The sequence below is a fragment of the Gymnoscopelus microlampas genome (genome assembly GCF_963454915.1).
Source record: "Gymnoscopelus microlampas genome assembly, chromosome: 18".
NCBI lineage: Eukaryota > Metazoa > Chordata > Actinopteri > Myctophiformes > Myctophidae > Gymnoscopelus > Gymnoscopelus microlampas.
The window spans coordinates 25421414-25447599 of NC_139955.1; the positions used below are offsets into that span (position 1 = coordinate 25421414).

Genomic DNA, 26186 nt, shown 5'->3' on the forward strand with positions numbered 1-26186 from the left:
CTAGAAACAAAGCAAAGACACATTTTTATACTCCAGGCATTTGTACAACACTGAATGAAAGTTATTTATAGTTGGTCTTTAATTTACCTGTTCTAAACCTTTATGAGAAGAAGCTGTACAGGTAGGAGAAGCCAACGATTCCAATTATAACACAGCACAGTGTGATCATCATCTTTTTCTACAGAATTCAAGGAGATTATGATTATTATGTCTGTATACATAACAGCCAACCACAATATAACAGTTAATAACCGTCAGTAATCAGAAACACACAGAACTTGAGGAAATACTGAACAGGTGAACAGAAGGTCAGACAGGGAAGGTGTGTGTGTGTGTGTGTGTGTGTGTGTGTGTGTGTGTGTGTGTGTGTGTGTGTGTGTGTGTGTGTGTGTGTGTGTGTGTGTGTGTGTGTGTGTGTGTGTGTGTGTGTGTGTGTGAAAGATTGTGAGATGGTAGAATGACAACGTACCTCCTCTCTACTATTTACCTCCTTTCAAATGACTCTGTCAGAGACCCTAATATGAAAATATGTTTTGGTTTAAAATAAATGTATTGTAATAATTTCAATTGAATTCTAATTAAACTACTCCTCATATGGTGGTCCCTTGGGCCACCGCTTTGTAGTTGTCGAATATCCTACCTCCCAGCAAAGATGATTTGCTGCAGGCAGCTTTTCTTCCCATAAAATTAAAACAAACATTAACTACACCACAAGCATTGTCAAAATAATGAATAAAACAAAAACAAGAAAATAAAAAAACAGTCTTTCTTTGCCATGTGCAAAGCTCAGTGGAGTGTACAAGAAACCATGGAGGTGACAAGAATTATAAAAAACATAAAATCTTTAATTCCTTCATTGACATTTTGGCAACATGAATAAAAGTATAATTTAGTCTTATAAACAGTCTTCAAAACATTCAGGTGAAAATGTTATATTATTTCTCTCATTACAAGCCCTTATTGTGGTGTGAAGCAATGGGTATGGCTGATATCATTCTGATTGGACTATCTACAAGTGTAAGTAATGCAGTCAATAGATCTTGAACAATGTTTAAAAGCCAGTGGTCAAACTGGGTAACTGCCCAGTGATCGCAAACCATGCATCAAAAACACCACTTCAGAACAAAAAACGTACATGTGGAAGAGTTTTGCTGGTGCTTTGCGGTCTCATCATGTGCTCTATGCATGCCTTTAGCAAACAAATGTCAAAAATGTCAATAGTGACATCATGCTATTGCTAACTTAAACTGTCACCATTAGCCACTATAATATCATTTCAGATTCTTCTGACTGCAGTGGAAGCCAAATATGCTTAAGTCAATGTGGCAAACATAAAAGGTGAAAATAGAAATGCTTAATACAGTAGATATTTGATTCGTTTTTTGAAACTTCTTCCCAGGTTTGACGTCTTATCCGAGTCCTGAACAACCAATTACACTCAACTAATCTCAAGAATCATAGGTGAGAATAGCACACCATTCCTCTTTAAGATGGAGAACTGCAGCTTATTCAGTCAGTTGAGACATGAGCAACACAAGGCTGAACTGTATTGGAGAGTTTTTGCACAATTTAAGCATAGGCGAAAAAGTGTTGTGCACGTTGTCACTTAACAAAAAAGACACTTTTTCCGTTGAAAGTTTGTAGGACATGTTACACAATAACTTTTGACAACGGCATACATTTTGCCAGAGTGTCACATGACTGACTATGTCCCAGTGTAGTAGATACTACTGTAGCTAGCTTTTCATTATACATTTTTTCTATCAAGGCTCATCGTTAAAAGGATAAATGGCAATCAGTGGTGTGTTCTAGATTTTTTCGGAAGGTATACCATAATTATTCGATCCCACACGCACGTTATGTGCGCACATCACCACGCACTGTGTGTAACAGTGTTGTTGTTGCACTCGTGATGTACGTGCAGTTTGAATACTAATTAAGTTTGCCATATCTATTTTTTTTAAGTTGATGTGTGAACTACTTAAAAACTGCCATTATCACCTCAATAGCCACACATAAGCCTTCATCTCGGACGCCAAATTATCACATGAAAAAGGCTATTGAAGTCTACATTCTTGCTGTCCCCAGCCCCTCCTCCTGCGTATCAGATACGCTACCTTGGATGGTTAGTAGACGGTATACGTTTTTTTCCCAAGTTTTCGGGGACGGTATACGTATATAGAGTAACACGGTAGAACACACCACTGATGACAATGCATATCAAAGTGTCCAGTGTCCACTGAAATGTTGTATAATGATGAAATGTTACAGGCACAGTTAGATTGGTCTTTAGTTCCCTTTTCCCCATAATCATCAGAGATACAATATGTATTGTACCTGATGTTAGCTCCAGCCTCACTTCCCCATTTGCAACGGAAAATCCCCAGACACTCCAAGTCAACTGAGAGAGTCAAGCACCTGATTGCAGTGGTCCAAGCCCTACACGGCTTGATGCTATTTTGTGAAAGTGTCTCACTGGATGTTTTTGTACTGGTTAGAATTCCAACCAGACATTTTCGTCCAGACCAGAACCAAATGTTCAGTCAAAGGTCCATCTGGGAGGACTGAGTGTATCCATATGGAGTGATAGATTTCAGTTTTCTGTCCGCTCTCTCCTTGGTGGGAAAGTTGATGAAGGTTAACATAGAATGATGACATAGCTGATGAAGGGAGGAGGAAGGAGGGAGGTCCTTTTATAGTGTCTGGGTGAGGATGACAATTAGGAGAATGAGGGCCACCACAGCACAGCACACGGCAATAAAGATGATCTTCTAAAGTATGAGACAGAGAGAAAACATCAATGTGTATTGTGAGGGACAATGACATCATTCACTGCATGCAAATGAATACATTAGCACCAAACAGGCCAAAGAAACACCAGCCTAAACTATTGTGTGTACTGTAACTAGCTCCCCACTAACAAACACACCCCCTATAAGCCAACAGGAGGAAGGGAATACATGCACACACAGCTCAAGTTGAAGAGAATGCAAAGCCCTTTCCCAAAGCTCCTCTCATACCCACACCCAAGGGTATTTACTCCAGAGTTACTCACCCTTCCCTCTACTCAAACAGCTCATCAGCTTTGCTTCAATCCCACTGACAACCCCACAATCAGAGCTATTATGGCCAGCAAGACCAGCACAACGACCACTATTATCACCCTTTTCTGTTGGGAACAACCAAGTACATATCAATACATATCAAAACCATTCTCAGAAGGGAACAATGAGAATGTCATGCTATACAGTGAAAGCCATTTCTGTAGGAGGAAGTAGGTGACCATTTCAATGGTACAATGCATCTGGCATGTTATGAGACATGACACACTTTTTGTGTCTAGGTAACAACACAATGTATTTAGTGTTTCTAACAATCTGTCACAGTCAGTTCATGTTCCAAAGAAAGAACATAATTGACTATTAGCTAGCCACAGCGAATAAGCATGTAAGTATGTAATAACACATGTTAATGAGACATTATTTCTGATAATACCAAGATAAGATAAAACCAAGTTCTGAAAACAAACATATTCAACAGTCAGTCATAAACCAATATAGACAATGACAACCCACTGAGTTTAAAGAGTGCAGATTAGCAGTTTGTAATAGGACATAGAGAGAGAGAAAAGTAGAGAGCAATAGCTGTGTGTGTGTGTGTGTGTGTGTGTGTGTGTGTGTGTGTGTGTGTGTGTGTGTGTGTGTGTGTGTGTGTGTGTGTGTGTGTGTGTGTGTGTGTGTGTGTGGAGAGAGGGCACAGGTATCCACATTGCTGCAGGAAAACTGGAGGATTGCCTGGGTAGGTTACGGTGCACAATGATGGTCAGGCCACAGGGTGAAGGCTCAGGAACAAACGTCAAGGGATCAGGGATCATCATGGTTCATTGGGTCAAAGTCCTGATGGTGGAGGTGGTCTTGGCCATGTTTCCCATAAGGGGAATACCACTCGTTGTACATTTCGTCTAGGACAGTTCAGTTTAAAAAATAACATCACATTGTTTGTCTGTGAAATCATAGTCTTGCGTAGCCAGACAACCAGAGATCTCCCCCTACCAATACGTCTGTTGAACTCTAAATTCAGGTTCTAAAACCGAAACAATTCGGAATCAAACTGCACTGCAATGCAATCTGCAAAGACGGTAGTGCAGTTCTAAAAATTGGGACCGTATCAGGATTGTTTTGTTAGTGTGGGTTTTCTCCAATCTTCAAGACCCAGGATACCTGTTGGTAGACAGAGATCTCTGATCATCTGGCAGGCTATGTGAGACTAATGAAGTCACAGCTGATGTTCAGGATGTTTAACGACTTAAACCCCAGCATCCGTATACTGCAGAATACGTTCACAGAAAATAGCAGATCTACAAGCTCACAATGCGTCGCGTCGAGCCTGTGGATTGGCTATTTTCAGCGTAGATATTTTATGTAGAGTGAAAACAGCGAAGTCACTACTATAGAGCTCTGAGGGACTCCGGTAAACCAAGTATAGGTTTTTAAAAATCGCTTGGATGCCACTGGGCCATAATGATGATGATAACTGGGAATTTTAAATTAAATTGTCCTGCTAGTCATGCTAATTATTTGACAGGCCATACTGGTATTCCAAACCACTACCGTTACCATTAAAGACTCTGTGCTTCTGGGAAACCTGATCTCAACAGAGGTCACTCACGCGGCGAGCCTCTTGCTGAAACTTTGCGGCTTTCTTAGTATCCGCTACCGCCCGCTCCACGAAGCCCACCGACTGGTCCATGTTGCTCTCAATCCTTTCAATCATTCCACCCTGACAGTAGGCAGGATGTCGCACAGGGAGAAATGTGTGCAAGGGGCAAAAGACACAAAAGAGAGAAGAGAAGCAAATCCAGAAGAAGGACACAGATGCTGTTACCCACAGTATAATCCAGAGTGTTAATCGGCAGGTCCATTTTTACACTTCCCTGTTGTGTCACAAATGTTGTGCCTATAATGACATGTCCAAAATGTACAGTAATAGTGACGCCAGGTTGAAAGTGTTTAATTAATACTCTGGATTTGACTGTGCAGTCAGTGATGTGTCATCAGCAGTGTGTGTGAAGCAGATGGGATTGTGTGACTGTGAGAACGCCATCTGGTTTTGAGAGTGAGAAAGAGTTGAAAACCACGTAGAAAAAATGCAATGGGAATAGGAAAAAACAAATTAGCAATTGTGCTAATTTGTGACGTTAAAGCCTAATTTATGTTTCAGCAATAAAGTGTCAATGGACAACAATGATGTATTTACAACTGAAGGAAATGTTGATGCGAGCTTTGTCATTTAATGTCATGGAACACATTTTTATCAAAGCATAAATTAACTGTACGAGCAAATAACGGAAGTACAGTACCTTACGAGCCTTTGTCTTGTACCTTACTGCTTTCTTAGTTTCGGCCTTAGCTGTGGCTATGTGGTCCACAGATTTGGATACATTCTGTTCTATGTTTTCTACTACATTACCCTGAAAAGCATACAGAAAACAAAATTAAAAACCAGCAAGACAAATACTGTTTAACTTTAGGGTTTCACTGCTCAGTGCAATACGGTACATATATTTTGAATAGGAAAAAAGTCATTACTATACACTTGAAGTGGCAAAACAATTAACATTATTGTTGTGTAAGGAAGCATCTCAAGACAGCAAGTGACAGAAACTCAAAAAACACACATCACAAAAACATCAATACAATAATGTGTTGCCCACAGACAACAACTCAAAAAAGACACCACCAAAATAGAAATACTGGGCAGAAAAGTGCCTTACCTCAAACAAGGCTTCCCCTCAGAAAGCATGGCATAACCAGCAAAAAAAATATGTGGTTATGCATCATAATTAAGCAGCTATGGTATTGGGAGTATTGGCTCTAAAATACCTATGGAATTGTACTGACTCCAAATGAGAAAGTCTACCAAACCACTGGTGATCAGTGCGTGTATCACTTACTGAAATAATTTATGTCAAATCTGACAATGATTGAGTGGTGAGATGGAGTGAGAATGAGAGCAGTGGACAATAATAAAGTTAAACACAATTGGTTTAAATGCAATGGCTACGATGGATGGATGGATGGATATATAGCCTAAATATGTATACCTGGCTCTCCACCAGCATCGCAATGTCTACAAACATGTCATGGAGCTCCTTGATGCTGCTTTCCAGTCTGACAATGTCTTTGTGTCTGGATTCTATCTCACTCAGTGCCTGCTTGGAAATCCCAGAGTCCACGATCTGTAAAGGATAGGGGTTTGGTATTATCACCCAGGACAGTACATATAGAAAGACACGCACACGCACACACACACACACACACACACACACACACACACACACACACACACACACTTACCCCAGCTGTGAATACAGCACTATTGCCACTCTCCAACATCTCTTCCAGTTCTTCATCTGTTGTTGCCTTGCCAGCTGCAACGGAAAGGTTCAAGTTATTATGGGTGCATTTGGAAATTCACTATTCTAATACAACAACAATTAGTTAGCCAGAGTGTCAAGAAAGATGGCAAACAGAAATATTATTGCCATGATAGAAATAATGTTTCTATTATTTTAGTAGAACAATGCGTGTGTAAAAGCGTGTGTTTTTGTGTGTATGGTTCTCTGACTCACTGATCTCTAGCTGTCTCTGGATACGTCCTTTACTCCTCTCCCTGAAATCCACCTGGGCTTCATTGTACTTTGTCATCACCTCCACAAACTTCCTGGACAACACAGCATGCTGGGAGAAAATAGAAAGCTCTGGGTCATCTGCAGCAGGTTTCATGTTATGGACAGCCCTTGCATGAATTAAATGATGCACAGATGACCTGATTCCTAGTCCTACTTGTTATACATTATAGAACTAATTGCTAGAGATTAATTTATTAGTTAAATCAGACAATTATGATGGTAAGTGAACATACAGCATGTATCCAGTTATAATTTATATCAAGTAGGTTACCAACCACTAATCACAAGTAAATGAAGTTGTGAGACAGCCATTATTTACCTGGGATTTACGTATTCGCATGTCAGCTGACACCCTCTCCTGCTCATCTGACTCCAGGTTCCTTTCGATGGCTGAAAAACATTCCAAAAGACAGATTAATGAGCCAATGAAAATGTGCATATTACAACTGACATGGTTTTCTTTCACCTGTTGCGTTAGTGAGTGTAGGGTTGTTGACTTACTCTTCAGTTTGTTTCTGGCATTGTTAGCCATCTTCTTAATGTCATTGGTAATGGCATCCAACTCATCTTGTGTTTCTGTTGAGGAATTGAGATTATTTGATGGAATTGGACAGTATGGGACAGATACTTATATGTAAACATGTAAGGTGAAAGAGAGGGGAAAGGGGTATATAAGGGATGCAACAGTAAATCAAACTCATTGATTGAATCGATTATAACATGTAATTGATTAAAACTTTTAATTCTCTCGTCATTATAGGCAAAATAGTGAAGATAGCAGACATCGTATATCGATACGACACATTGTGAGCTGCACCATTGTATGACAAAGTATGCAATTTCATGTTGATATATTTACAAAAAAATGCTTCTCGATTATTTGATTAATCAAGAAAAGTAATCAATTGAATAATCGCTAAGAAATAAATTGACAGCCCTAATGTACAGAGAGAGCGGCGGATACAGAAATGTTCTCACTCTGATCTGATGTGGGAGCAGATAGGACGACCGAGTAGAGCTTCTTGATCTCAGCCACATTCTCGTCAATCTTATCAATACTGTTCCTGATGTCTTCAATCTGAAAAACAGAGAAATAAAATCAATCATACATAACTTCAGTCAGTTTGCACTCTTCTCACATTCTCCACAGACGTTTACCACTGCACAAGGACATTCCACAACCACGATCCGCCTGATATGTCCATGCCCATATATGCGATATACTGATAACATCAGCAATCTCCATAAATGGGCATAAAAGGAACATAGACAGACAGGCGGGGTATAACGGGTATTGCATAACAGGGGGGGGCATTCCCTATTTGCATCGTTCACAACTTGTATCATTCCCGAGTAGGCCGGTACCCAACGGGCACTGTTCCAGTAAACATGAATATGAATATGGATGAAGGCACATACAAGAAGGATAAACACAGACGTAGACACAGATAGGGCTGTCACGATTATGACATTTAACTTGACGATTCATTGTCATTCAAATAATTGCGATTAATACTTTTATTTTATATTGAACTTTGGAACATAAAAAATCTGTAATATTTGCCTTTTAGGGTTTGTAAACTAACATCGCACAGAGCAGATATGGCAAATCACTTAAATAGCGTATGACTGACAATGCCTGGTACCAATACTCAAAATAAAGAATAATTTTATACTTTCATTTGCGATTATCTCAAATAATTGTTATTAGCTGATTATGTCATAATTGTGACAGGCCTATACACAGACGAAGATGAGACATACACTCAAAACACCAACAACCACAAACCTGCTCACCTGACAGAAGAAGTCATCCATGAAGGCTGCATTGTCAATAGCGATCTCCACCTCTTCATCATCTTGGTCACACGTCTGAAACAAAAAGGGGCAAAGAGCAGATCCAGAATCAGATAACATGTATGTTAAAACTGGTCAGTAGAGACCCCTAGACTCAATCAATTAATGGCATTCCTTAAAAATTGCATCCCTACTAGGGACCCCTGGGATGCAATTTTTAAGGAATGTCATTGATTGATAGTTGTTAACCTTATCAAACGATCATTGATTCATTGATAATCGATGATTTTCCTGAGAGCCTGAATTTCCTCGGGATTTCCTCGGGATCAATAAAGGTCTATCTATTGTTATGACCTAATCCGTAGATTAGATCAATAACTGATATAACTGTGATATAACTGTGTAATAATGGCTGAATTAGAATTAATTCAGCCATTATTACACAGAATTAGTGGAGAGACACAGGAACTCAGCAGAGCGATACACAGGTGGATGCAACCTGTTTGTAAGCGAATAGATTCAGGGACTCGCTCGGCACACATACAATTTTAAGGCCATTTTAGATTTTCCACTATCATTTCATGTGTAGTTTAGTTAGTCTGCGGGGGTTAAAGCAAAAAATAATCCCAAGACTGAAATTTATTTTCAGACCATGTCCCAATATGTGATTTTTGATTTTTAAACATGGCACATGGAATCCTCAAGACTGAAATCAGTCCCCAGGACTGAGAACTTTAATCCCTGAGTCTGTGTGAAAGACTACACACTCTGACAATGAGCCAGCAACAGGCCGGAACTGTCCGGGCTGAATTGATTGATTGATTGATTACTTTATTAGACTGCCCTAGCGTGTCTGATATCTGGCATAGAGGGGCGGGTTTAACATCTCCGGAGAGAGAATGCGTGTGATCCGATTGGTTCACCGATCTGTCAAGAAAACAGCCAACCTAAAGGCCAAACCGCACCAAGGCAATTAGTCGCAACTCCTTGCAACAAAACCGTTTTAAGGTCAACCGCACCAATGCAACTCCTTGCAACTGCCATTGGGGGAAATGGTTGCAAGACAAGTAGTTGCAAGTAGTTCCATGTTACAAGGAGTTGCATGGCGAATCATTGGTGTGGATGTGGAGTGGGCTTAAAAGTACTCAGTACTTTACAGCCTTCCTAGAAATGTACTCGAGTAAAAGTAAAATATTATTCTTGGAAATGTACTCAAGTAAGAGTAATAAGTATCAAAGAAATCTAATACTCAAGTAAAGCACGGATCCTCAGAATCTGTACTCAAGTACAGTACTCAAGTACATTTACTCCACCACTGTCCACCACTGCTCCTGGAGTAGATGCCAACTGTCAACAGGGTGTCGCATCAGCAGGATGCCGTACTGAAGCAGCAAAGCCATGAGGAGCTGGTAACGTACTCCTTCAAGTTTATATCTGTTCTTGGAAATGCTGAGCTAATACATTTGTTTACAACCGGATGCTAGAGAAGGGATGATGCGAGAGGTAGTAGCAAAAATATGTTTGCACAATTCATAAACTTGATTATATAAATTGATCTAATAGCAATAATCAACAATTTTTAATATCCCTAATCCCTATACAAAAAACATTAAAGATTTGAATGTGCATTTTTGCTTTAATTAAACAGGAAATTGTGTAGAGATAGAGGAAGCAGAGTGGGAAAGATGTCTTCAGCCACAATGGTACCATTTGATGATGTAACGATTTTGGTTAGCAATGTGGTTGGCTAGCAGCATGCCTCAGAAGATCATACTTTTAGGTTAGCAACTGAATGTGATATTTAACATTTTTACAGCGTGGCTCTTCAAGAGGATAGCCACCTATAGTATAAGAGGGTCTGACTAATTCTCTGTGTGTGTGCGTTTGTGCGTGCGTGCGCCTGTCATGATGGTCAATTCGGCACAAGAATAAGGTAGCTAGATGTGGTGAAAACCACGTCATAAAACACAGTCGGTAAACATTAGGTAACGAAGCCAGGAGCCTTGCCACACAGAGCTTAACTTTGGCTGGGAATATTTATTTGCACTAGTAAGGCCAGGCTCAAGGAACCTAACCTGTTATGAATATACGCTGACCTTGAAGGAGACCTCAGATAAGCACAATGTCAACAAAATAACTCATTTTGTCATGCTGCTGTGTAATGACTGGAAGACAAGAATGAGGAAGGGAAGGGAAAAAGGAAAGGTGGAAAAAGAGTCTGCTTTTTTTCTATTTCACTCCGTCTTGTTCATTGTTGTGTAGGAGGACGGGGACAGTGACGCTGACAGTGAGGCGCTGTCCAACTGAAGACTTCATAGGAGCACATTATGTCTGGAGTCGCCCTGAGGAACAGAGTCTAAAGTCTCAGCACTTGACTTTCCTCATTAAACCACATAGGTAGAGCAAAGTCAAGCCATGGAAAAAGTTGGGCCACACGTTTCTGTTGACTCTTGTCCTCTCCCTCTGTCTTGGAATCACCTGACGTCTCTAGTGAGTCAGCTGACCCAGATGACTGTGCTCTAATCAGCATGTAACCTACCCTCCAAGGCATGGCTCAGTCTACAAATGTTCTCAGTCAATACTCTTTACAGTTATTTCTACAGTGGCATAGCTCCCTCTATTCCCTCTATCCCAGTGTTTCTCAACCTGTGGGCCGTGAGGGCCTCGCAAGTGGGACCCCAAATAATTGGCAAAACACAAAGATTTAAAAGATAATATAACATTCATATTAAAAAAGAAATAATGTCAAAACAAATGTTTTCGTAGTGACACCAATAAATAAGAACTTAAAATATACTACGTTGGTCCCTTTGATCCAAGCCAGAACATAATCGATTGATCATTAAAATAAACATGCTCTGAAAATGCACATGGCCCACCCATCTGACCACTTAACATGGCAGCCACTGCCATATGGTGGGTGCAAACGCTTTAAAATGTGTGGGCCCTGATCCTGAAAAGGTTGAGAACCACTGCTTTATCCTATTCTATTACTCCACATGACATCAGAATGTTGTTTACATTACAGGCAGCACTGGGTTCACAGCACAGAACTGAGAAGAATCAGTTATTTACATCCTATGACCTGTGTTTTAGAAAGTCTACAAACTACCACTGAAATTTGAATAGCACATGTAGCCTAAACAATGTAGTGCAGGCTTGCAGCACTCACCATTAACATAGATCAACAACATACAACTGGTTTTTAACTTCACTTGAATCATACCAAAACATCATGTGTATGTGTGCACTATGCACACAAGCACATAGGCTACAGTACATGAGCACAATGAATAATTCTGTGGTAGTGAGATAAGAGTAATAGTTTCCTTCCCGTGTCTTTCTTATTCAGCAAAAAACAGGGGAAATGGTGTGAAAACTGTGAAAGACACTCCAGCTGAACAATGGTTTGACACTAACCCAACCCAGAGAGTGTGACTTACTTTTCAACTACTAGTCATGGAACAAACTGTCACAACAGGCCTTTTAAACCTTTCCAGCAAATTTTGTAACTATTATTAGTGAAAAATGACTTTACTATTATTATTATTTTTGGAAGACATTATCACTGAAGACAAAAATACACAGAAATGCTACAATTCCATGTTTAGATCCTTTTTGGTTACGCTAATATTTTGCAAATAATTCTGAAAATATTTTTTTTTAAGTAAATCATTAAACACAATACAGGAGAAATCTAATAGTAAATTGTCTTTTTAATGTCATCAGACTGGCTTTATTAATGCCCCAGGGGAGAAATGGATAAAGTAAATAGATTTTAAACTAAAAAAAGTGCTCCTCGGAGCACAGGTCTCCGCCAGGTCAGGTACGTTATTGTGGCCTCCTGGTGGCGCTATAATAGGCCAATGTGAAAAGGGTGCCATTTATTCTTAGGTCGTTCACGGCAATAGGACACTGCATTCATGATTTGAGGCATTTTGTTCCAAAAATGTGTTTTGCTAAATTAGACCTGCTGGTGGCGCTATAACAGGCCAATGTGAAAAAGGGTGGCATTTCTTCCTTGGCCTAGTGGGAATGTGTTTGTGAAATTTCACGGAAATCGCAAGCTGCGTTCATGATTTGAGGCATTTTGTTCAAAACGGAGCAATCCTGCTAATTTTGGAAGCGAACCTTAGCCAATGAGGATGGAATATGGGAAATCGGACAGATCCGTGTTGATCACATGACTACTAGAGATACTGTGTACCAATTTGCATGACATTTGGATAAAATCTGTAGGAGTAATGTAAAAAAATGGGTATTGCACAAATCGGCCTCCAGGTGGCGCTATAACAGGCCATGTGAAAAAATTGAGGCAGAGGTTCTGAATTGGCATCCAGGGAGTGTGTGTGCACAGTTTCGCAGTGAGATTAGCTGCTAACACACGGACAGGACACACACACACACACACACGGACGGACGGAGGGTAACACATACTCTCTCGCCATGCCTTTCGGCCTGGCGAAGACAATTATATGAATAATTTCAAACTATTTACTTCAGACAGACATAACATGGGTGGTCTGGTTGTTGGGAATTGTCTTTACTGTCACCATAACAACCATGGCCAACATGCTTGCTGACCTACTGAAAAGCATCGGATAAGCATAGGAGCGCTATGAGTGGGTGTATATGGCACCCACTCATAACTTATAGCACCCACTCATTAAATATAGAGATACCTGTATTTATACTAGATTATCATCTGGGAATTCATTGTTGCCTGAGCATGTGTCCTGTTACATAATCCCCCTTTACAGGGCAATAACAGGCTTTTAAGTCTTTTAAGTCTTTAACAAGGTTTTAAGTCTAAATTATATTTCATCACATGACTCTTCTTTTGACAAGTGTTGGCTTTTCAGGTAGCCAGACTCACTTGATACTGATGTAGTTTAGCCTACACACGTTACCAAATGATTGGTTGTCCCACTAAGTAGCTCATGTCACAGAGAGGTTTCCCTTCAATATTTTTAATCCCTGGCCTTTCTAGCAAAACCAGATGAGAAGTGAATGTACCACTGAAAGACGGAGGAAAACAATGGGCCAACAGAGGAACAGATGCTCTACTAATACATCATTTCCAACATTCCCTAATGAATTACCATGAGCTTATCCTGTGCCATGTCTGTCATCTAGTATGACAAGTATAGACACAGACACATAAGTATACTTGATACACCAGGTACAGTAAAACAGTGTTTCACGCTGTGAATTGAGAACTGTGAGTTGAGTTCCGCCCTCATTGCCAATAGCACACATTCTCACCTCTTGCCCTTATGGTTCGTTATTCTACAGTGTACAGTTAAGTGTACACTGCCCAATAAGGCAACAATAAATGTAAACAACATACTACAAAGGGACGTGCTGAAATATCCTACTTTTCTCTGTGGGTTGTAAATGTGAGAACATCACAGGAGGATATGACAGTTTCAGATGTTGAATGTGTTTTGAAGAAACAGAACTGAGCTCTATGCAGTGCCAAAACAATGGAGTTTTCACATAAATATATTTAGATATGTGTATACCATTCTAAGAGAGGCCTGAGAAGGACTGCAAAATAATGACAGCATTACAAGATGTTGCAATGAGCTAAAATGTGATGTCCATGTAAATTTAATATTTGGGTTCTAAGTTAAGACACTTACATGTAATTATGCACTTTATAGGTACACTACATGAACACCTTCAGTAAGAAAGAATGGCATGTTCCACTATTCACCAAAATGGTCTGACCTACTAAACTCAAAATGATTATTAGAATAACAATATAGCTTATGTAAAAATGGAGAAGATAGCTCCAGGCCAAACTATTATCCTTAGTTTCCTGCTGCTCCTCTTTCCAGTATTATGTCAGCTGACCCAGTCATGCCTGGAGCATGACTGGGTCAACACACTCACACACACACACACACACACACACACACACACACACACACACACACACACACACACACACACACACACACACACACACACACACACACACACACACACACACACACACACACACACACACACACACACACACACACACACACACACACACCACACACACACACACACACACACACGTTTACAGCCTAGATCCCATCAGTTAAGTTAAACATTAGGAAGGAAAATGAATGACGGAGAGAGAAGGATGGTAGAGTGTAAAGACACAGAGGCGAGTTGGGCAGAGTAGATATGGTAGCCTACATACATCACCTGCTCTCTATTTACGTTAGACCACGTCTCCCAGACTTAAATCAAGCTTAATTTACACTTGGTTGTAGAAAGAAATGCTTTTCAGCACTTGTTCAACAAAGGGTCAATTAGGCTTTAGCAAATATTTGGCAAATCACTCCATGCGTCCATGGCAACGCACCCCACTGGTGCTCAAATGGATCAGGGCCTCGCCCAGTGGGGGGCAAGCTTGCTTAATGACATTAGTTACATCCTGGTTACCTTGTGACTTTTTAAATTAAAGGAGGTATATTGCTGCCTTGACTTGTTTGCTGTACTTGCATCGGTACAGTGTACTAGTATCATCAGAGGTTCTCAGGATAATTTGATTCTGAATTATGTACATTACTAAATACTAGCTCTGGTCTAGATTAGAAGGAGTTCTAACGCTATGGACCAGAGCTAGCTAAATATACAAGGTTACAGGTGATTTGTATTGGGTTCAATCATTACATGTTCTCTGTAGAAGTTCCTCAATCTGTTTTGTTAAAATGTTTCTTATTTAGATCCCTCAATCATGACATGGGCTCCCTGTAGTTGTTTTTTATATGCTATTAGTTAACTTAACAGTGAGGGGAGTTAATGAGTTAATTAATTTACGGTTACAGGTTTCTAGCTATACAAACAGCTCAAATCAGACACATTCATATTGAGAAGACCTCAGAAAGTCTTAATATGATGATGGGCCCATAGCACATAGCCCAACTGGTTTGGTATGCCTTAGATCCAGTACTCAGTAGTGATGTAGTTGAATAGATAAACATGCAATGAATGTCTTCTAACATACTATAAAATAAATTAAAAGGTGTCACAGCTGAGTGTAATGTCTGATATTATATAACAAGAGATTGCTATATTAATATATTTAATATATTTCTTTCTCTATTACAACTAGCTTATATTTTCTTACTTACATTGTATCCTCTCTCCTGTGTTTCATCCCTACTGCGTGCTGCCATGCCATGACATCTATCAATCAATCTAAAGCTGGGACAAAGCATCTGGCTGTCATCCCATCCCATTTTCATGTCATATCTGCATCCATAATATAAGAGCGTTGTGAGCTTGCAGATCTGATACTTTCACAATATTTATCTGTGGAACCGAGTCAAACTAAATTTAATGCCTCAACTCCTACATTCCAAGTGCTTGTCAGGGTGGGGGGTCCCCAGATCAAATATGATGGTTTTAGGGGGGCACAGGCTTTAAATGTTGAGAACCTCTGATCTATAGTAATCTATCATCATTTTTCCATAACTTTAAAGTTATGCCACCACACTTTTTCAAAGGTCGTGTGTGTTCAAGACAGAGATAAGACAGTGTTGAATTGTAACTCCTGACACTCATAATAGTGACAGATCTTATTTTAATGCCATACACAGAGAGACTGGTGTGGTGGTTACAGAAATGATAGATTGTAGCAACGTTTTGACGTTTCCTCGCAACAACTTACCGCTCTGAGCTGTTCCAATCGGTCCTTCATCTTGCCGACAGGTTGATTCAACTCTTAAAAACTATAAAATGAATAAATACTACAATATGCAAATATGGTATCAACAAAAAAAAAAAAGCCGTATATCTCGAAACTCCTCAGCCAGCTGGCAGGCTAGCTGTGCAATAGGATCCCACCGCCAGAAGTGAGCCGAAAGTCAGCTTGTTGTCTTGGGATTCGGTAAAGGTGTCTTTGAAGATGACTTCTTCAATAAAAGTGACTGGTTTCCACCCACCGATGTTCCGTAGGATACAATATGGCTGCTGGGGTTAAAGCCAGTGTTTTTTGTTAAATCTCTTCGCTCAGGGGATTAAAACAACAGTTGTGTAGAGAGCACTATAATCTCTCTCTCTCCCTCTCCCTCTCTCTCTCTATCAATCTGAAACGCACTTTTCCTGCTAACGCATGCGTAGGAGGGACACTAGTACTTGAATGAAGCCACGCCTTGCACTGGTGGTCAACACCTGCCTCGTACGACGGTGCAGTGGTGTAAAGTAACATTTACTCAAGTACTGTACTTAAGTACAATTTTGAGGTATTTTTTTTTACTTTACTTGAGTATTTCCAATTTTCAGTACTTTTGCTTCTACTCCACTACATCTCAGAGGCAAATATTGTACTTTTACTCCACTACAATTAGCCTATTTGAAAACTTTAGTTACTAGTTACTTTGTAGATTGTTATTTTTATTACACAACATACATTAACCATATCAGCCCTATATACATTACGGCCATTTGAAAATAGCAGATCTACAAGCTCACAGATGCCATGCATTGTGAGCTGGTAGATCGGGTGTTTTTTTTTATTTGAAAACGTGTGAAATGGGACATTCTGCAGAATGAGTACTTTCTACTTTTGGTGCTTTTAAGTACACTTTTGTACATTTACTCAAGTACATTTTGAATTCCGGACTTTTACTTGTAACAGAGTTTCTACATTGCAGTATTGATACAGTGCGCCCTGGAATTTCACCAGTAAATCCAGACCCTTGAGTACAGCCCGTACCTCTCCGAACATGTACAAATGCAATAAGGTGCTTACCGTTACCCGGTTGCACCAAATGTTAACTAGCGGTCTGGAGCCAGTTGCACCACCACCTCAGACTAAATTCAAACTTAGCCTAGTTATAGCTTAAACACATTCAATCCGGGAAAGTATATGTGTCATTTTAGATTTCTTTGGCTATTCAAAAATAACAGATATACAAGCTCATAGCGCGGCACCGAGTGCCGCACTATGAGCTTGTAGATCTGCTATTTTTTGAAAAATCGTGAAAATGAGTACAAATCTTTGAATATATATATAAAAAAAACATAGATATATTTACATTTTTGCACACATTTTCACTTAAAAAAACAAAAAAATAGCAGATCTACAAGCTCATAGCGCAGCACTCGGTGCCGCGATATGAGCTTGTATATCTGCTATTTTTGAATAGCCAAAGAAATCTAAAAATGACACATATACTTTCCCGGCTAAATGGGTTAAATGGCTTTTTTTTAAGCCCTGACAGTTATTTCCCCTCACTTTGCTGTGTATAAATGTGCTAAGTAAGCACACAGATCGATGGTTATTACCAACCCCAACCCACTTCCACAAACATTGACACTGGCTATGTTAACTGCGCACGCACGCACGCACGCACGCACGCGCGCACACACACACACACACACACACACACACACACACACACACACACACACACACACACACACACACACACACACACACACACACACACACACACACACACACACACACACACACCGTGCCTCCCAGACTCAAATACAACCACAGAGCAGTGTCATCACTGACTCGTCATCACATTCATTCACACAGACGGATGAATGCAGGTTATTATCATCTGCTGTGTGGCTGACTGTCCTTTAAGCCGATAAGGGAACGGTTATTAAGGCCCTTCATTCATTGGTGACTGAGAGCTGGAGGCTGATGTGTTTCTGTAGCCTGACTAAAGCTCAACTGGGAAGAAAACATCTGTTTCATGCCATTCCCTCACACGCAAAATAATTTGTATAGTCATTCATTTTATTTAACTCTACACTTTGTTTACTTAAAGGGATATTTCACTTTCAAAACAACTTTGGGTCATTTCATCGTGTACTCAGGCTTTTGTCAGCCCCCCAGACCGTTTTTAAGTTAACATGTTAGATTAATCAAAAACACTCGTCCTTGGTTCTGGTGACTCACCCTGCCCTCCTAATATGTGAGGGGCCGCGTTCTTTCGAAAACTTTTTTAATTTATTTTAAATATTTTTGGGGGATTTTTTTTTTTTTTAAATACAATAAAAAATAATAATAATGTATAAACAGTGGTGGACAGTAACAGAGTAAATATACTTGAGTACTGTACTTGAGTACATATTCTGAGGATCTGTACTTAACTTGAGTATTAGATTTTTTTGATACTTATTACTCTTACTTGAGTACATTTCCAAGAAAAATATTTTACTTTTACTCAAGTACATTTCTAGGAAGGCTGTAAAGTACTGAGTACTTTTAAGCCCACTCCACATCCACACCATGCAACTCCTTGCAACATGGAACTACTCAGTGGTGTGTTCTATTTTTTTTTGGAAGGTATACTATGATTATTCCCTGCCTCCCACACGCACGGCATGTGCGTGTCTATAATTAATTAAATGTAAAAATGTTGCACGTGTGGCCAACAAAAATATTGAATGTTAAAATTTTGCAATATGCTTTGTACTGATTTTTGTTTCTGATGTCTGATCACCTGAGCTCAACCACTTCCAAGCTTAGATGCATTTTCAATGCAACGCAAAGATTATTACCATGTAAGAGCGCAAGGATTGCTATAAATAGATGCTGATTTATCAGACATAATAGCAGTGTTAACAGCAAGCATTCATGTATCTATTACAGAATAGTATTAACTTGGCATTGAAGACACAAACCGTATTGAAGATGGGATATGACGCACATACGCAGCCATTACTTATCACCTCAAGAACAATAGCTACACATGATAAGCCATCAACTCAGAGTTAGCCCACATTCTTGCTGCCCCCCAGCCACCTTGGGCAGTTAGCGTATCAGAGCGTATCAGCGTATCAGATACGCTGTTTTGAAGAGTTTTTGAAGGTATACGGTGGCGATGAAAAAATTCTACAGGGCATACGCCGTATACAGCGTACCACGGTAGAACACATCACTGGAACTACTGCAACTACTTGCAACCATTACGCCCAATGGCAGTTGCAAGGAGTTGCATTGGCGCGGTTGACCTTAAAACGGTTTTGTTGCAAGGAATTACTAATTGCCTTTTTTGGCTGTTTTTTCAATTCAAACTTTACTTCAGTGAAAGTACAAAAGCATTGGCATCAAAATGTACTGAAAGTACTGTACCAAAAGTAAAAGTACTCATTGTGCAGAATGTCCCATTTCAAGTTTTCAAAATGTATTACAATCTTTTGAAAATAGCAGATCTACACGCTCGCAATGCACACTTGTAGATCGGCTGTTTTCAAATGGCCGAAATGTTAGGGCTGAAGTGGTCAATGTATGTTTTGTAATAATAATCAAAATCTACAAGGGTTCTACAAGCACAACATCTACAGCCGATCTACAAGTCACAACACGTGACAATGTGATGCATTGTGAGCTTGTAGATCTATTTCCAAATGATTTTAAACATTTTTAAAACTTGAAATGGGACATTTTGCATTAGTACTTTCAGTGGTTAAGTATATTTTAATGCGAATACTTTTGTACTTTCACTTAAGTTTTGAATACCGGACTTTTACTTGTAACGGAGTATTTCTATAGTGTGGTATGGGTATTGGTACTTTTACTCAAGTACAAAATGTGAGTACTTCTTCCACCACTGGAATTATGTAATTCTCTCAGCCGAGCTGTGTAAAGTTGGAGGTGTGACACGAGTGACACCTGGTGGTAATTGTCTGGACAAGCAAGTAGCTACAAGCCTACCCCTGGAATGAGTACAGCGCAGCAACAAGCCAGATCAAGTGAAAACACGAGATGAATTAAGTACAGGGCGTTCTTCTTGACTGTTTTACAGGGTTCCTATGAAATACCATGTGCCCTCAGGCATTATTAGCTAATACATCAACTTTCCGGGTCTGAGATCTACATCAGGCAGCATTGCCAGTCTCATTCCCATTCATCTACAGCACAGTCTCTGAAAATAGGGACCGGGGCCGCAGGGTCCGTGAGGGGGTTCCAGAAATCCAGTCCCTGCCCATCCCCCCTCAAAACTAGTCAATATATCATAAATATCAGTTCAGCCACTCATAGGCTATCTGAAAATCTACATGCTCACCACATGTTGTCTTTTTAAAAAAAAGATTGTTTAAACATTTTCAGAAATCTTGTAGAGGCACCTGGCACAAAATATTTTCTGATGGGGATCCACAGCCAAATATATTCATTTAAGTGTCCTTGACATGAAAACGTTTGAGAACCATCGATACGTATACATGCCATTTCAGGGTTGTCCTCCATCTAATGACAAACAGTGCAAGTTCTAACAAATACACTTATAAAAAGGTTTAGGGATGCACTGATATATCGGCCACATATCGGTCAGTATTTGCTGGTATTGGTAAAAATCGGAATCTAACATTAATGGCAATGGCCGATATTTATGTTGGGTGAGAAGCATCATTTTTGTGCTGGCCATGTTGATCATCTGCAGCCTACCAAGCGGTAGATTCTTATGTTATTTTTTATAGTGAAGATTTATTTGTTTTCCTGGTACCGGTATCGGCTTAATTGTCATTTTAAATGTTGGCATCATATCGGCCAAAAATGTCCATATCAGTGCATCCCTAGTTTAATTTTACTGTGCACAATGAACCATAAATCAAAACATGTTATATTGATAATGTTTTTATTTATTCAAAGTTTATTCCCCTTGGTGCATCCAGTAGGCCTTACAACAGCATTATGGAAGCTGGTCAAGTGCAGTGGAGGGTGGTCATTGATTTAGAACAGCACGTATGCCAACAACGCTAAGTGTCATACAGTGAAACTGGAGAACCACAACTTTCGCCAAGTTTTTTTTTTCTCCTAACTCTTCGGTAACTTTTTTCGTTTTTTTAAAACACAAACAGAAAAAGTTCAAAAATAAAAATAAATCTTCAACGGGATTTTACAGTAAAGGGGCAAAACTCCAACAACTTTCTGTCCACGTGGGGGTGGGGTGGGGAGACACATTGGTTAACAGGTTAGAGGTCATCGTCTTCTTCTGGGAGCGCCGTTTCTGATGCAACCTGGACAGGAGAAAGGAGGACAAACTTCAGGACTGAACCTATGGCATTTATGCAGTGATAAATCATGATTCTGGATCCAGTTTAACACCGGGGGAAAGTTCTCTCCCCGGAACACAACTGAATTTGGCTAATAAGTCACAATGAATCAGAAATGAATCCTTAAGAATCAAACCATTAAACTATTCAAACAAGCCCTTGCTCATGGTCAGAGTACCAGCACAGCCATACTCACTTTGAGGTCATGCTCATACTGCGCTGCGAGAGAGGGGTCCATCTGGATCTCTGGTGGAGCTAGTGCGGGCATCTCCACAAACTCCAGGTTGGGGTCACCGATCAACTTCCTCCCTAGCCACAGGAATGGCTTCTCAAAATTGTAGTTACTCTTGGCAGAGATGTCGTAGTACTGTAGGGGTACCAAACGAGATCTTTTACGGGCAAGTCAGATCTGTGTCATGTGTAACTTGTAAAATGCATGTCTGGGTAATCACATGTAGAGTCATCTGTTTGGTATACATTCACCAAGTATTACCTGCAGGTTCTTCTTGCGGTGAAAGACAATGCTCTTGGCTTTGACTTTCCTGTCTTTGATGTCCACTTTGTTGCCACAGAGGACGATGGGAATGTTCTCACAAACACGAACCAGATCACGATGCCAATTGGGGACGTTCTTGTAGGTGACTCGAGAGGTGACGTCAAACATGATGATAGCACACTGGGCTGTGGGAAGGTAAGACAGGTTAGGAGATAACAAAATTGTAGTACCTAAACCACTAAAATGTCATTACTCATATACAGATGACTGAAACAGATCAATGAATAGGACTCAAATATAAACAAAATACTGCCATGAGGACACTAGGGTTTCCTAATAACTTGATTAACTAGACTTAAGTACCTTGAATGTAGTACCCATCTCTGAGCCCTCCAAACTTCTCTTGACCAGCTGTGTCCCAGACATTGTACTTGATGGCTCCTCTGTTTGTGTGGAAGATCAGAGGGTGCACCTCCACTCCAAGGGTGGCTGAAGGAAAGAAAACATTAGTTCTTCAAGTAGTTTAGCAGTGTGACAGCTTATAGCTATGCGCCAACACTGGCATGTTGAAAACACTCAAATGTTGTGCTGGTTCCATGTACCTTAATGAGAATTCACTAGGACATTTGGATGTTAATTAACAACAAACGTCATAGCTTGTTTACCAGTGCAGACCTTTTTTAATGCACACCGACCGTCTGTCTTATAATCCCAGTTTAGCCACATCACACCCCATCTCTTCTCTTTTGAATGCATCCTTATCATGGAATGAACTTTGGTGTGGACAAACCATGACACTTCTGATGTTCACAACTGCCATTGGTATGTCAAGCATGATGCAATATCGCGATAGCTCAATTGAATAAGAATACCCACATGGACACCCAACAAATACATTTTTCAACGGTGTATACCGATTTAAAAATCATTGTCCTGCCCAGGTGGGATGTTATGTCTATTGGCTCTGCATGCAACTGGACTACTGTCAACCTGGTTGAGATAAGATGGCAGTGGCCTGCCACCAACTGCATATTGTATTGATGACCTCTTCATTCAGAGAGCGGTACTTACCCACATATTTCTTCTCGAACTCTCCTGTTAAATGCCTCTTCACAAAGGTAGTCTTTCCCGTACCACCATCTCCAACCAACACAAGCTGTGAGGGAGAAGAGTGGGCCAAGTCAGAATAAACTGGCTGGTACTGGTTTTACACAAAGTTGCAGTTAGCTTAGCCAGCAAGGTAGCCAAACGCACATCATGAACAACAAATCCATTCACATGATGTACCCAAGCACATTTTCATCCATTGGCTCAAATATCTACCTTGAACTGGACATTTGGCTCGCCTTCTGCCATTGTTGCCATGGTTATTTCAGGTGATCTGGAGTAGACAAAAACAACCAAGGCGGGACAGTTAGTCAGATCATCAGCATCTCCAATGTTAATGTTAGCTTGCGTGATGGCCTCGTACCAACTTTTAGACCAACAACAAAACGAGCACAAAACGTTAACGGTATTTCATAACACTCTCCTGTCGTTTTTAGGACGCTATACAGTAAGACAGACAATTTATTTTGGCCACTTTGAGCTCATTCTAGCATTTTTTCCATCCTTTCCAGTCATGACACACATTGCGACATTTTTTACAAACGCAGGCCAATTACCTACACACCCCGGACCCCTCCGACACGATATACAGTTATTAATGAAACCTTGTTTGTTTAAAGAGAGGGAGACCGTCCTGGCTCAGAAATAAACCACCCGCAAACCTACTAACGTTAAGAGAGAGGCTCGTTAGCTAGGCGGCTAATGTTAGCAATGTTGCCATATTTGAGAGAGAAATAGGCAACCAGGTCTATTAAAGCCCAAAAGCAGCAACTAGGCCACATAAGCAATTTAAACCTATATGCATTGGAAAATAGCCAATCTACGCTCCGAACCCCATTTAAAAAACGATTGCAATAGAATGTGGAATATTTGACTTTTTTTTTACGTTCTAATACAAAAGTTACCTGGCACAAAACATCAAAATATTTGAGAATCACTTGTTCTTTTTTTAAAGTACACGTTAGAAACAAGCCCAAAAACCGCAACCACCCGATTCTATAAGAAACTTTACAGAAAAAGCCCAAAGCCGCTCATAAAAAGCCGATATGGCAACATTGCTAACGTTAGCCCAATGCTAGCAGTGTGCGCCATACATACCGCACTTTTTCACAGCTCGACTGGAACAATCAGACTGTTTTAGCGTAAAATAACGTTCCTGACACCATAGATGACAAAATAAAGGACCTCAAAATCTCACATACCCTGATAAATTAACGTGTCACTGACTTATACACTAAAAGGTTAATGATCCTATATCAGGCCGAGGGGGGGAAAAGACAAAGTAGAAGAATTGTAAAGAACAATGCAACGAAATGAGGCGCTAACTTGTTAGCTTCAACAGCATGGAAGCTAACACGCTAATTTACTAACACTTGGTCGCACAAGTATGTCGCTCAACAAGAAAATACACCTTTATCAACTGGAAAACAATTTAAAAATACGCGTTTTTGTCAAAAAAAAAGTGGTATAAATGAAGTCTCACGCGCTATATTGCCAATGCCTGAATGTATGATTTGTATTGGGTTGGCGCGCCGTGTCGAACACCCAGAAAAATGGCAGATCTACAAGCTCACAACGCGTCGCATCGCGTCGCGTTGTGAACTTGTAGATCTGCTCATTTGGGTGAGCGACACCGTCCGGCGCACCAACCAAGTATAAACCACCCTCCAGTTAGCATCAGAAACACCAACAGGCAGATAAATAACGTCCCACATGGTATGGATGATGACTCGGCGCGGCCCTGGAGCTCTAATAAAACCTGCCTCTGGCTTTCTGGACACTTACGGTGTTACTTCAGCGATCGCAACAGATATAAATGTGAATGGTTTTCAAGGTATGAGAAGAAGCGCTACTGAAACTCACCCGGTGTTGCTGCACACAGAAGGGGAAAGAGAAGTAAATGGCCGCGTTCGCGGGAGATTCGGCGTGGACTGATGAGCCTGTTTCCGCCCTTATCACGTGATGATCACCATCAGCGTTGCCAGGTTCTGCGAGAGAAATAAGCAACCAGGTCTAGGAAAACAAGCCCAAAAGAGGCGACCTAGGCCAAGAGCACTTTAAACCTACTTTAAATACGTCGCGTTGTGAGCTTGTACATCTTGTAGATTTAAAACTTTAAAAAGTGCTTAATGTATGGAATATTTTTGAAACATTTTAACAACATAAATCTGGAACGGGGGTCCCTGGCACAAATTATAATTTCAGATGGGGGTCCGACCGTCCGTGGACAAATTAATTAACACAGAAATTGATTGTTTAAACCTGAAACTAGAAAAATAATAATAGTAGAAAATAATCAAAACAATTTGAAACAAGCCCAAATAAGCAACTACACATTAGAAACAGCCCAAACAACCGGAACCCCGAACCCGCCGCAACTAGCAATAATTTACAAGCAACTTCACAGACAAACAAGCCCAAAAGTCGCTTATAATAAGCCGACATGGCAACACTGATCACCGTCTCAGCCGTTTAAAAAAAGAAAGAAACGCAGCGCTGCCGCTTTTTGTTTTGGTGCAGTCATTCAAACCTAACGCAGAGTTTGTGGTGCAATAATAAAAGCAATACAACACATATTATCATCATGTTGTGTCTGAGGATAGACCGACACTACAGAGAGTTTGTGATCCTGGCCTGGGCATACGTATTGCCATGACAGTCATCATCATTTCATCATACGTTACATAATTTTGGCTATTTGGCCACACAAAGACATGTACTGTAGGTCAGAGGTTCTCAACCTGTGGGTCGGGTTCCCAGGGGGGCCCCCCCATGATTTTGGGAGGGTCCCCAGATGACAGTGAAGTGACAATTTAAGGACATTTAAGACATTTTTAATACGTAACGACGTACTGCATAATGTACTGCATCAAAAGTAATCAACAATCTACTACAAAAAACGGTCAAACATTAGCCAAATTGTCAAATAATATAAGAAAGAGGCAAAAATTGTGCAAATAGCAGATCTACAAGCTCACAATGCCTCGCAAAGCAAGTCGTTGTGAGCTTGTAGATCGGCTTTTTTATTTATCTGTGGGGAACCGAGTCACACAAAATTGAATACCTCAA

The 26186-nt window shown here is 40.2% G+C and overlaps 2 protein-coding genes across 3 annotated transcripts; both read right to left on the reverse strand.

The window, feature by feature from the left end:
• Window positions 1-370: 370 nt before the first annotated feature.
• stx3b (syntaxin 3b) lies at window positions 371-16567 on the reverse strand. 2 transcript variants are annotated; one of them, XM_084041933.1, is made up of 11 exons: window positions 16164-16567; window positions 8489-8563; window positions 7670-7769; window positions 7193-7267; window positions 7011-7081; window positions 6632-6740; window positions 6357-6430; window positions 6104-6238; window positions 5360-5470; window positions 3056-3169; window positions 371-2771 (listed from the first exon to the last, which is right to left on the reverse strand). In XM_084041933.1, exons 1-10 carry the CDS (start codon window positions 16191-16193, stop codon window positions 3080-3082), a joined length of 870 nt encoding a protein of 289 aa, XP_083898059.1. In that variant the 5' UTR covers window positions 16194-16567; the 3' UTR covers window positions 371-2771; window positions 3056-3079. The 2 variants fall into 2 exon arrangements, with proteins under 2 accessions (XP_083898059.1, XP_083898060.1); XM_084041934.1 differs by lacking the exon at window positions 3056-3169.
• A 4512-nt stretch (window positions 16568-21079) lies between these two features.
• ran (RAN, member RAS oncogene family) lies at window positions 21080-25056 on the reverse strand. Its single transcript, XM_084041248.1, has 7 exons — window positions 24981-25056; window positions 23334-23391; window positions 23082-23166; window positions 22374-22499; window positions 22008-22195; window positions 21711-21881; window positions 21080-21478 (listed from the first exon to the last, which is right to left on the reverse strand). The coding sequence occupies exons 2-7, from the start codon at window positions 23373-23375 to the stop codon at window positions 21434-21436; spliced, it is 657 nt and encodes a 218-aa protein (XP_083897374.1). The 5' UTR covers window positions 23376-23391; window positions 24981-25056; the 3' UTR covers window positions 21080-21433.
• Between the last annotated feature and the right edge of the window lie 1130 nt (window positions 25057-26186).